This window comes from Sipha flava, unplaced genomic scaffold (assembly GCF_003268045.1).
Source record: "Sipha flava isolate LNK unplaced genomic scaffold, YSA_version1 73_pilon_pilon, whole genome shotgun sequence".
In the NCBI taxonomy this organism is placed as follows: Eukaryota; Metazoa; Arthropoda; class Insecta; order Hemiptera; family Aphididae; genus Sipha; species Sipha flava.
Genome location: NW_020273613.1, coordinates 397,321 through 411,396, shown reverse-complemented (window position 1 = coordinate 411,396; position 14,076 = coordinate 397,321). Strand labels below are relative to the sequence as shown.

General features: G+C 33.0%; 1 protein-coding gene across 2 annotated transcripts in view; it reads right to left on the bottom strand.

Annotated features, from left to right (window-relative positions):
* Positions 1–4,530: 4,530 nt before the first annotated feature.
* Positions 4,531–14,076, bottom strand: part of LOC112692403 (hypoxia-inducible factor 1-alpha-like) — a 55,445-nt gene continuing 45,899 nt past the window's right edge. The window contains exons 8-12 of one of the 2 annotated variants that reach the window (XM_025567069.1): positions 9,578–9,978; positions 9,052–9,496; positions 8,570–8,781; positions 8,294–8,445; positions 4,531–6,308 (exon numbers count right to left, since the gene is read on the bottom strand). In XM_025567069.1, the coding sequence (XP_025422854.1) occupies positions 6,063–6,308; positions 8,294–8,445; positions 8,570–8,781; positions 9,052–9,496; positions 9,578–9,978 (1,456 nt within the window). In that variant the 3' untranslated portion in view covers positions 4,531–6,062. Of the gene's footprint in view, positions 6,309–8,278; positions 8,446–8,569; positions 8,782–9,051; positions 9,497–9,577; positions 9,979–14,076 lie in introns of both variants that reach the window. The other variant, XM_025567068.1, reaches the window with a different exon arrangement.

Genomic DNA, 14,076 nt, shown 5'->3' with positions numbered 1-14,076 from the left:
AGAACATTTATTCCAATAATGTGACATGCTCCGTTGGTGCAAGTAATAAAATTCATGATTTTCGTCGATTTATTCACACGGAAAAATACCGATCTCGTATTCAACAATTCAAGAGATATTACATCATTTTTACCTCTTAGAGAATACCACTTTAATGACCTATGGGAAGCCATAGTTCGAAGTGTTAAAAAATACCTTAATCGCTGTTTACCAACATTCAATTTTACGTAAGACGAAATGTATACATTGTTCATTCAAATAGAAACCTATCTTAATTTACATCCTTTAATTCCTCTATCTTCCGATCATCACGACTTATCAGTTTTCCATCCAGCTCATTTCCTAATTAGAGACTCACTAACTGGTACTGCCAGAACCCGATATTACAACCATTTTCCAACATTCGTTCTCTCGTTAGCAAAAATTGCAAAAACTGTCACAACAAATTTGGTAACGATGGGGTACGGAATAAATCACTCAATTTCAAAGGCGTCATAAATGAGTTCAATCCAGAAGATATCAAATGCAGGTCGGGTCACTGGTGCTCTTAAAGGATTCCACTCACTACCACTCATTAAATGGAGTTCGGGCCGAGTTATGAAGGTTTTCCGGGGAAGTGATAGGGAGGTCCTAGTAGTTAAAGTATACACGTGGTGGTGAGAAGAAAAGGGTAGTTCAGGTGCCATATCCACTACCAATAGACGTAAAAATTAAAATTTAAAATTTAAATATTATAAAATTATATTCTTCATTATTATTTATTATTATTAATTAATTATTATTTTTATAATTGTATGTTCATTTCTCGTACATGATAGAAAGATAAACTTGTATTATTTATAAACATTCATTAGATTCACAGAGTTTCTATATTTTGTAACTGCTGTAATTGAAATAATATTTTAATTGCGGGCTAATTACTTTATTTTGTATTGAACATGTCTGTTTAAAGAAGCCAGCACGTTCGACGAGAATGATTATCGCCGACAAGACAACACGTACCTGCGATTATCAAATTGTATTTTATCTTTGTTATATTTTGTTCTAAACCTCAAATCAGTGAGTGTGTGTGTGCGCCTGTGTGTCGATCCGGTGCCACACGCCATGTGCGCGCTCGGTATCATTACTACGTTTGAATATAATTAAAATATTATTTAATCAATTTTTTCTAAATAATAGTCAGTGGCGGCTCGTGCTATGGTGCACAGGAGCACGTGAACCACTCGACAAAATTATCAGATTTCTATAGTAAATTATAATCGGTTATTATGCACATAGTCTATAATTAACAAAAATATATAGAGTCTTTCAAAAAGAACGCAGAATTTAAATATGCTATAAATTAAAATTATTCCTTTTAATAAAACATAGCAAATTTATGTTTAACGAAATAAGTAAATATACGAGTATTTATCGTGAATATCATAGGTACCTAAATAGACGTGCCGTAAATACGAGTAAACGCTCGTGTGTTGGTATGATCGAGTAGAGTACATTTTGTTTACGCGGTAAAATAACGCCCGTGTATTGCCGTCCATACCTATAATAAAATTAATATTTTTTTACCTCCCAGCACAAGTATCTTACAAAATATTTGTGCACCACTTTATTTGAACCTCATGAGCCGCCACTGAATATAGTCCATTTATATGTATATATGTAAAAAACAATTGGTATTCATTTCAATAAACCCTCCTCCTATTCGTGTCAATGGAGATAAAAACAGTATCTCTTTTTTGTTCTTCTTACATATAGAAATAAATAAATGTTTAGCATGGAGTACTATTATAATAGTAAAGTACAATATAACCTAATACTCTAGTTTAAGTATTTATTTATTTCTATGTATAAAGTATTTGTCTATGTATTTATATTACGAGTGTTAATAGTTTAATAACTTTTAATTTGAATTAAATTTTTTATTATTTTACTCATTTTTCTATTTTGGAACCATAATGCCATAATGGCATTCCTACCGCATTACCAGCGAATTCAAAAACAAATATATTTTATAACATTAGATCCGGTAAAATATCAAATCAACAAGATTTTACGGGAAAATTACGTGCGGCAACGTTTCAACCGCTAATATAAAAGTACGAATAAAAATTCATGCGGAATCTAGACCAGTTATCTAGAAATAAAAGATACCTTTATACATGATAGAAAACAAGTCCGGACGGCTCATGTAACTTTACATGAACATGAACATGGACTCGACTGGAGCACTATAGTTCGGGTTGTCATACGTCCCAAAAAACCGGAATTGTCATCGGTTTTGAACTTCGTGTCCCGGTGTCCCGAAAAATGTTTTCATGATGTCTACATATCCCGGCTTAGACGTTTAGAGAAAATGTTAAACTGATTCATTTTTAATTTCGACGATTTTATCTCTAAGTACATTTTTAATTGTAATTGATTAACAATACATTATAAAAACATAATATGTAATTTGCACTTATAAATATATAATATATTTTATTTTACAAAAACATTTTTAAATATTAAATTGCCGGCCATTAATGATATATTAAAAGTAATAAAAGTAAAAAAAAGGATATTTTTCAATAATGTGTTTGTTTTGTCCCGGTTTCGGCTTATAAATTTATATTATAAATTGATGGTAACCCTACTATAAGTTTGAGTATAAGTTACAGGGTTCGAATAAACAGTGCGTTGATGGAAGTAGACACAAATATCGCGATTTCACCCCTTTTCCACAAGCTCGATTATCAATCGTGACGCCCGATTTGATTAACCGAACTAGTTCTGGAGATGTGTCACGAGCATTCGCGAACGGTACGACGACCGCCTTATCTGTTTCTAGCTGCCTCCGTGGCCTTTTACTGTTCTTTTCAGCATTCTAGTTATTTTCGCCAAGAATATATATTATTAAATCTTATTCCTTTTTCTTATTATTTTATTTGAATGTGGTTTAGTTTTTTTGTCTTTCTAAGATTGTTATTACCCTTTTATTATTTGTTAAATTTATTTATTTTTATTTTCTCAATAATAATATACATATATGTATATTTTGAATCATGCATCGCGACAATGTTCGTTACGTTTATTTTGTTTCGTTTAAATCTGTTCACCTTGAAAAGCGTGTGATTTATAACTATATTCGAAAACCCAACTGTGGTTCTCCGCATTATTATATAATGCACACTCATACACCGTACTTATATTCACTGATTAGTATAATTATATACAGCAGATTTGCTTTGAATTTAAATATTTTTCCGTGCATGTCAATAAAATTATAAATTCAAATATTGTGTGTGATAAATAAAAGTAATCGAAAACTATCTATTAACCTGAATAACCTGAATATCCTGAATTAGGTGAGGTTACCTAAGATTGAATGTAGGTTAAGCTGCTCGGAATAATATTTTATTTTAATTACATATGTTGAAAAATTCCACGTTGCTATCTATTTGAGTTGGTTTAGGATTTGATTTGAACTGAAAAAATAAAAAATAAACGACTGGTAATCAGAAATAATTACTATCTATTCTAAATATGATTTTACTATCACCAGTTTCCAATACACTCGTTACACCCAGACATATTAAAATTGTTTATATCAATAAAGAACATAATTAGACTGTTTAATGAACTAATAATAATATAATATATGAATAATAATAATGCATATGCCATACATAAGATGCAAGAGCTGATTTAATAACGCACATGCAAACAGAGTAGATAATTATATTAAATAGTTATTTGGTAAGTAATATTTTTAATTACACAACTATAATGCAATATCGCAGGATTGTTACGCATCTAATCAACCACAATTGTTTGAATAGGAAGAAGAAAATTTAAGTAAGGTAATTTGTTTATAATTACATAATTTAATGAAATATAATATTAACAAAGTTAAGTTAACCTTACACACGTTATGCAATGATTACGAATGCACGCGAATAAAATAGACGCAAAAAACGACCAGTTTCAAACACCGCTAAACGTATTTAAATCGTTTAACTTAGTAATGTATAATGTGTTATCCAGTGGTGGTAAATTTTATGGACAGAATAATCGCCTATAGGGCCAGTAGAGAGGATCCTAGCCCGATATTGTTTTCTACTGTTAAGCCTTAACTTCTTCTGAAGAGAATGATATATTTGTTAAGTTTTTTTAAAAGAAATAAATTTAATACATAGCAGATTTAAATCTTGCGTTCTTTTTGAAACACCCTATATAACATACATTACTACTCTGAGAGTGGACTCGCACGGATTAATTCGTTGAGATATAAAAATAAAACGATAAAATGTTTTCACAAGCACAAAGATCTCATTGAAGCGAGGAAACCACAGCGGTTAGTTATGTGAATGGATGACTCAGGAAGTACATTGAAATGCGACAACAGTATAATATTATTATATGGTTATGTTTAATATTAGATAAATATTTATGAATACGCAGCAAACAATATAAACTGCTTAACTAAAATAACTACGGAGACAAAAAAAAAATCAAAAACAAAAATAAAAATTATAATAATTGAACAAAATATATGTATCGAAAAATATATTACGCTTACAATCATGAAAAATGTCCTTAATAAATATCACTAAATATAATTTTTCCATCTAAAAAAGAATTATACAAAATAATATTTGAGCATTCGGACGAATACTACAAAACTTTCACCGTTCTCTTCATTTGCAGTATTCATTTTCCTCGATAACGAAAAAAAAAATATAATAATAATTATAAAAACCGTTAGCCTTAATATAAGACGCAAATCAGAAAAAATAAAAACAATTTTACTCTTATATTTTACGCTAAATTGCGTCTCTACACAGGTAAAGGGTTGAAATTATTATTATTTTTTTTTTTTTGTACTACAATCTTTAAACATTCGTCCCCTCCATTTAAAAAGAAATAAACATTAAAATTACAATCACATATTATACGTTAATTTCGGTAACCTAAAGAGATTATATAAAGTTCACATCGAACGTAGAAAAAGAAGAAATTGTTAATTTTATAACTTAAACATTTAAAGATCAATTGTAACGAGTTTATCGCTGACAACAACAATGAAAATGATAATTACAATTACAATAATCATATCGGAATCGTATCAAATGAGATAGACCAAATAAAAATTAAATCGTTTATTACGCGGAGTGAAAAACGTTTTATCCCAAAACCAACACAAGCACGCGCCACGTAGTTAATGCGTATTATTTTTCAGTAAATAGAAAATAAAGAAGATTAAAAACTAAGCGGTATAACAAGCAACTATAAAATGCAAAACAATAAAGGTCGAAGGTATAATATATTTTATAACGCAGAGCCTGCAGAGCGTGATACACGCGAAACATGGTATACGAAACACGTTGAAACGAGGTGTCGAACACGAGGAAAAAATTTGCAGAGAAGATAAACGATAATAATTACAATATTGCTCGTCTAAGCAATACTACAATTCAATTCAGATATTGCTATACCATAAAGATGTACGTAGATGTTGTCCAATATGGTGCATCGAACGTACAGAACACAACAACGATAATAACCTAAGGATGAGTGACGGAAAATAACCTGTTATTTGAGATCAAAACAAAATTCGGGCGCACATCATAAATATTTCCAACAGCGACTGGAGATAACATGGATGGCCGATCGATGTTGTTGTTCGCGACGAACCCTTCGGCTTCAATATTATTATAATCACGTCGTTGTAATATAATATAATAATAATAACATTCGTTTCGAAGATGCTCCGCGTGCGTGTGTGTCGCACGTAAACAGACGGGCTCTGCGCATTCACATATATTATACAACTACAACGTAATAACGATATTATATTATATTGTCGTACGAAGTGTTTACTAATATGTAATCGAATTGGAGAGACGGAGAAAAAAAACGAAAATTAAAAATTATAATCTATTACAAAATATAATATATATATATATATATATATGTGTGTATGCACATATATAGACGGACACGAGATTTCGACGGCAGTGGAGGGAGAACACGTGTTTACAATCCTCTCTGTTTGCTTCGTCGTCGTCATTGGAAATCCGTGTTCACGTGGTGATGTTGCCGATTTCTAGAGCTTTCAGTAGCTCCGCACCCTGCAACAGCACACCGTCCGCTGGCGCGTTAACGTCGTAGTCCTGCTCGGTCAGGTCCATTAACGACGGTATGGCCTTGCTGCCCGGGTCCAACAGACACGAGCTCTTTAGCCGTGATCGGTGTTTCGGCTGCGCTTCGTCTTTGACCGCCGATTTTTTCATTACTAGCTTGTCCCTAAGATTTTCGACTGCATTGTTCTGTAATATAAATATAATATATATTATATATAAATATAATAAATAAAAAAAAAAACAGTTAACAACAACGATACTACAGCAGTAATACATAAACACAACACCAGAAATCACGTCGTCTACATATACGCGATGATAAGCAAACGTGCATTCACAACGATATTAGATATAGATATTTTTTTTAAGGAAAAACGGCAAAGGGACATTAAATAATTACGAGGAAAAACCATATGGTCTACGCTTTTCCTATGCCGACGTGTTCTTCTTCATACCCTGGTGGTGGGTTAGGATGCCATTAAAGTTTTACGTTCACCTCCTTCCCCGCCCGACTGAATGTGCACACGAATAATGAGAACTAATTTACAGTACAATGATTTCGATGCAAGCTTTCGAATGGAAAAAACCACAGCCTACTCCAGATAATACCCTCTTATACGCGCACTTTTTAGCCAATTCGATTAGTTTCGTCAAAAATAGATTTTCGCACACATTGTTTGAAATATAATGCCGTTCGACATCAATCGCACTTGTTGACGGTATATGTTGTACGAATTAACTATCCAAAAACGATTTATCAACAGAAACGTGCGTTTTGCATATATTGTCTTAATAAACGTGATGCTTTATTGTCATCGATAGTCGTCGTACATCTTTAGATTTACAATAAATGTCTATAAAGGTATTGCAACAATAATGTACATGAATCGTGGCAACGAGTGATTTTTTTTCTAGACTACTGAAATAATCCACAGATGATCGTGAGAACATAGGTTTTGACGCATTAGCAACGATCATCATAATGATTTATAAATAGCCACGTGTGACCAAAATAAAATAATACACGTCGACGACGTTACAGTAGCAGTAACAACGTTATAGCCGTGGCGGCTGATAGAAATATTTATTTTTTTCGAGTGTAAAGGAAAAAAACACGTAACACGCGTTCGTGTTAGGACATAATTTTTTTTTACAAATCTACAACGAGCCAAAGAGGAGCGTTCATTTATTTATCATTATACAATACTGCAGTGCCAAAAGGATGATCAAGAGAGCAATATAAAAACCAAAAAGTTTCGTTCTTTATTATCGACAAAATTATTTTTAAAACAAAATAATATGCATGTGTATTATAAATATTATATTATCATAAATTACGTATAATAACAAGTATCAAGACATTGTATAAACAATTAACGATGTCGATGACAATGTACACCACCGCAGGATCTGAAAACATTGGTCGTCCGATTTACACATAATAATAATAATATATAAAGAACGACTAAACAAAATACATATAGATAGACCGAGACTAAAAGTGTTAGGATGATTATTATTATTTTCACCGTTTTATTTTAACTAAAGAAGAAACAATATATAACAACATAATATAGCATATGTAGTATATGTTAGGTGAGTTTTGTATACGGAAATGCTCCTGAATGTTGCTCACGAGCACACGAATTGTCTCGTATCTATACGCTACACACGAGCAAAAATACTTTATATATCCATCGTTAATTCTTCTCTTCTTCGACTATATTTCAAATTATAAACTATGTATTTTGTACACGGAGCACAGACGTCGAATATCAGTATTAGGAAAAATATAATAACATCGCGGCAAACACCGACAGAAGCCGAACTTCCAGCTTATACTTAAACAATTTTAGGCAACCCAGTGGAGGGATGGGTAGGAGTGTATAAGAGGACGACATGCCCGCGCCCGTATACTTTAAAACAAACACGTATAATTTATATATCTAAAGATCACGCCTAACGGTTTAACCAGTTAGAGCTTTTTCACGTCACTTAGCCGTCACAGCGCTATGCCGCTGCGGGGCAACGTGCTGTAGCTGCCGGTGGTGGTGATAGAAACGCGAGGAACGCTGCGGTGCAGGGACCACGGTATCAGTCGCGATCCCGGTGTTTTTCTGTTTAGACGACGTGAAACACACGTAACCGGCACTCACGTCGCATCCGCTCACCAGCAGGTTCATTAGCACGCTGTTGGACGTCCCTTGTTTGGCCGTCTCCTCTTGCTTGCAACGTTTCCATGGCGAAGGAGTCGGACTCGCGTTATGACCGACCCGTTTCACGCCACTATTTGTCCTGCACATGCTGTCCAGTTGATGATCGTCTGCGGAAGGATATCACGGGAAAAATCAACATTCACGTTCGTACCTCAGGAGAAAGGATCTCTATTTCTACGGTCCTCTCCCCCGCCTCCTTCCTATACGTTATAGTAATCGAGTGATCCTTACCTGTCACCTCAATAGCACCACCCGTATTGTACCTTTGATGCAACATTTTGCTAATCGACCCCCAAGAGTCCCCGTCACTACTGCCGAAGTGCTGTTGCTGCTGTTTACAAGACGCAGCGGCTACCTCAGTTTTCAGTAACTTGGCCAAACTCGGTGACGTTGGAACATCTTTACAGCAGGTGTCATGCATGTTAGCCGTAGTAGGTATGTGCCTACAACAAAATAAGTTAAAACGTAAGCTCAAGTCCGCGGACGAAACAAGATCTATCAGCAAACGATGAGGGGTCACCCTAAATGCACGTCTATATTATCCTTTTTGATCCCTCTTACCGTCACATAGTTTATGTGCCAACTAACTTCTCGATATCTACATAATCTCAAACTACCAAGTCTCGTCTAGAATGACCTTTACGATAAGAGTTCACCTATACGAGCACGTGCCTCCCCCCCCGCGGCCAACTAATCTTCAATTATTCTAATACCAGTTCGTAGTCGGTTTCGGCGACGGAGATCTATCGCTGCCCCAAAGTAAGTCACCCGACAACAGCGGATACAGGTCGTCTTCGTACATGGGTATGTATTGGTTTTTCAGCGATAGGTCGAGGTCCAGGTCGTTTGGGCTATTATCTAAGTCCATTCCCAACAATGAGGACATGGTAGGGTCGCACAGATCGGCGGTCTGCTGCGACAGATCTTCGCCAACGTTTTGCATCGGTGACGGTGAGCTGGTTGACGAGTACGTATCGTGCAGAGAAGATGCGGGTAGTGAGTCGAACGGCGCGAGCGAACAGTCGGTTAGGATCAAATCGTCCAACACGTCGGACATGACGAAACCCAAGTGACCGAGGCCGCACGTGTCCAGCGGTACGCACACATCACCAGCAGTCGGAGCCAAGTGAGTTAGATCTTCAGGTTCGTCTTTGAGCACTTTAAAAGAGGAAACAAAAAAAAATTTAGAAAAAACGGGTTAGGGATTTTCCGAGGTGGAAATATGGAAAAGCGATTTACTGGTCAGTCCCGTGTCGTCATCCGAGAACGTCAAGAAACCTTTGTTCATATCTTTGGTCCGCGGGGCGAATATATTGGCTGTGGTGGCTTTCGGGCTCTCCGAGCAGACTTGTTGCTTTTTCTTGAAGACGTTGGCAGTCGATGATGCTACAGCTCGTGCCGGTGCCGATAGTACCTTCGGTTGATTTTTCACATCCAAGTAAACTGGTCCATTGCCAGACGGCAACAAAAACGTAGTGGAATCCACCAGGGCCTTTGGTCTGAAAACCTTTTTGGTGGACGATTTCTTGATCGCAGTTGCAGGTTGCTGCTGAGGTGGCAGCGGCTTGGCTTCTATGGTGGGTTTAACGACTGTTGGCACTTGACACAATGAGTATATTTCGTCGCCGTATTCCACGCCACTGTAAAAACAAACAAAACGAATAACGTGTTAAAACAATGAAAGAAAAATGGTTTTTCATGTAGCACAACACAATAATAAGTTATGCGTACGGGTATTTTGATTTTTCTTTTTCTCGCATTATCAATTTTATAATATTTCTTTCTAATTGCCTTTCTTTTTCCTCTTCTACTTGGCAACCGGAGACCGAAAAGAATGTGCCAATTGGGACGTTTATTTTCGATTGCCCAGAAGTTCACAGCGAAAACGATAGAAGTAACATGAGAGTATAGAATGAATGATAACTATCGAAATATATTTTGCAACACAGATATTGGTGGAAAGATTTAAAAGTTCGGCTTTTATGAGCAAAAAGTTCAAGGCCGCTCTGTTACCTAATCAATTTGGTGCAGCATCTCCGTTATCAATAACGGCATATTAATATGCTAGAACTTGCTGAAGAATAATAGTGTTGATAAGAGTACACTAGTTAAATGTGTTGTCGGTGTATTTCATTTTTATCAGCATAGTCCATCGAATTATTGAACTACGATCAATAAAATTACTTTTTTTCTTCAAATAAATTACGATTTTTTTTTCAAATCAGCTTCTATAGAGATAAATTACGTATTCACCAACTTTAATTCGTTAAATTTAATTACTCATTAAGATTTTAATCAACGTATTAAAAATAAACAATTTCATTCATATTTTATGGGAAACCACACCAAGGTTTTTTGTTTAGCAACGGCTAATAAAGCTTCAATACATTTTGTCGGTTAGGTTTTATTTTTTAAGCCCAAATACTTGTTAAGATGTATTAAATATTATTAATAATTAAAATAACTATAATAATAAAAATAATAATAACAATAATAATAGTTATAATCGACAGTATACGACTGGTCAACGAACTGTTAACTGCTGACATTTACATGAATACGAATTACAAACGTACATCAATTCAATATAAAGTTTCCGAGTGGAGATGCAATAAAAAAATTAAAAAAATAAACAAAGAATAAAATATTTCGATAATTGACGCTTTACAATCCAAACCACATTCCCGTACACATTACTACTTCATCGAAGCCGAGAGCCAAATATTTCAGATTAATGTATATAATTTGGCATAAATGCATTAATTTGCTGCGGTGTCCATAAAAAAGTAAAAGTGAAATAGTGAACAATTAATAATAAATATACAAGGTACCAACAAACCGTGTACTTACATCGTTTAGAACCTATTATAACGTAAGACATTTGTTAGAAGAATGAAAAATAAACAACCATCATATCTTCAAGACGTTTCGATTTATTCTGCGTTGAATACATATAATGAAATTAATACCGGCTTAATTATAAAGTATTACAGCGTCTTAATCGTAGCAAAAACTGCTGCTTTTTATGACAGTTTAGAGATACGATTGAAAAAGGTAAATTTACTATCATTATTCGTAAAAAATAAACACGCGTCCCCGGGCGTAAGAAAAAAATTAAAAACGTTTAAGTACATAAAAACTATTAAAAATAACAGGAAGTGAGAACAGTACATTTTTAGCCGAAAAATTGTTAAAGACACTATAACAATATTAACACGCGATTGAGTTTAAATCGATCTGGTGCAAGTATAATACCACGATAGTAAATAAAAAAATAATTAATAATTTGCCAGTTGCATTTACCTTAAAATAAATAACAAATGAAAAAAAACCAAATAATATTAAAATAATAAAAATTATAATAAAATTAATAAAACGTTTGTACTACTAATAGGAATTTAAACTTTAGATCTATTATTAAAAACCAAAGTAAAACAAAACTAATGCTATTCGTTTTAAAGTGTACGAAAGAGATCACACGAAACTTAAAAAAAAAAAAAATTAACTGGCAGCTAGCACGCAACTGAATAATATTATTCAAGTCTAGACTAGACCAGTCGACAGCTGTGAGACAGAGTGACCACTATTACAAACATTTACTTACCGGCAAGGGAAACGAAAAACATAAATTTCAATTATACTATTATCATCGTTTTGTCAAATTTTTATCTAACAGTAATACAACTACAACATTCACGATTCACGTGCTCGAGAACACAGATTAGGTTCATTAATGTAAAGTATAATATAATATAATATACCTGTCAATACACGTTGATAACCTATTAATAAAATACAATAATAACATACGTACGTAAGTATAATAGGTATACTATATTGTAAAAAATATTTAGATTTTTTTCTTTCTTTCTTATTCCATTTCTTTCCACGTAAAAATAACAATTGTAAATAAGGCTCTGACGTATGCTATATCTATCTAATCAATATACGCGATCTCGATTTGTTTTATTTCTCTTACTCCCTTTAGACCTTTTTATTTCATAACACTACAATTGCCAACAGGATTCTATAGATAAGTATACTTAATTTAAGTACAGAATAATATGATTTAGGTATTTAAATTATTAGTTTACGAAATATTTATTAACGCAAGCCCATCGTATAAAAAGCGGTATTTTGCTGTCGACCACTCTTTTTAATGGTCAGTTTAAGCGATTTTGAATATAAATAATTTTAAATGTCTAATTTTAAGTTATTTCAATATACAACGTTTTGCAAACAAATTAGATATCTGTACTTTCTAATAATTATTTTTTTAAAAGTTTTTCCACTTTATTATTTTACAACATATATCAACTAAATTCATAAGACTGAAGCAAAATTTTAAGTTTCAGGTAGCAGAACATAGTGGTAATATATTACAGTGTATTTGAGGAATATAAAATAAAAAATAAAAATCGCCAACGAAAAAAATCGAAAAATTATTACATTTACAAATATGATTAGTTCACAAACGCGTTGTGAAGTATAATGACTTAAAAAAAAAAATGATTTTTTTTTTTACAAACATAAATTGATCAAGAGGAAAATGAGTGCTTTACGCCAAAAAAAAAAATCACCCGGTTATGCATGCATAAAAGTTTAATGTACGAATTTTTTTCTGTCTTAAATAGGATGTTGTAATTTGTATTTTTTGATCAACATCCATTTTCGTTATATAATGATATAAATAGTCATAAGTATAAAAAATAAAAATAAAGCAACATTATTACGTAAATGATGAACTATATGTTAAACAATGACAATAGATGTTCGCAAAAGTTCGATTTCATTACAACTGTATCGGAAATAGTATTTTCAATAACGATTTTTGGTGTAATTACTCTTTACACCGAACAACAATAACAATAATAATAAAGATAATAATTATGAAGATGAACATCAATTAAAAACATTGATACCACTATTAAATACCAATAGGTAATTTCAACGATCATAATTCGAATATAATATAGAAACACGTAGTGTGAAAATGAGACAGTTATAACGCTGTCGCCATTGGCCGCTAGTGACAAATTATACTAAGTAATTTTAAATGCATAAATAGCTGCAGTCTATCTGATGATCAAAGAAAAATATTTGTTTTTATTAGTTTTGATTCTCGTTAGAACGAATTGCATTTTTTTAAACGAATAAAATTTGTTTTTTTTTTTTTTTATTGAGAAATTAAGTTATTCGCGATCGACGTGGAATAACACGAGTATCAACACGTTATCACATTAACTATTTAATCGACAATGATGAACATCATTCTACATAAGATATGTTTAGATAATTATGTTATTTATTATTTGTCGTTTTTTTTTTTTCTAATGACATGAATAGTCAAGAGTTACGCACGTAAATATAATATGTACGAGTACGTATAAAACACTCTCAGTGTTAAAAATTCTATAATCTTAAAATAGAAAAGCGCGTGCATTTCCATAAACAAATCCAGTGTCAAAATTCAACTCGACGAACGGCATAGAACGACGAAAAACATTTTGCGCGGTAAGATGTTTAAAACATATTTATTAATTTTTTCGAATTATCGAACGAAAATGAATATATTATTACATGAACTATAACTAGATTTTCAATGCTTACAATAATGTTGCATTTGTCGTCGATAATTCGTATACGGGTGTATACAACTGTACGTTTGCAACCGGTTTAAATGTTCGTATTTTAAAATATGAGACGAAATTTATGAGAACACTTTGCTGCCTCGCGCT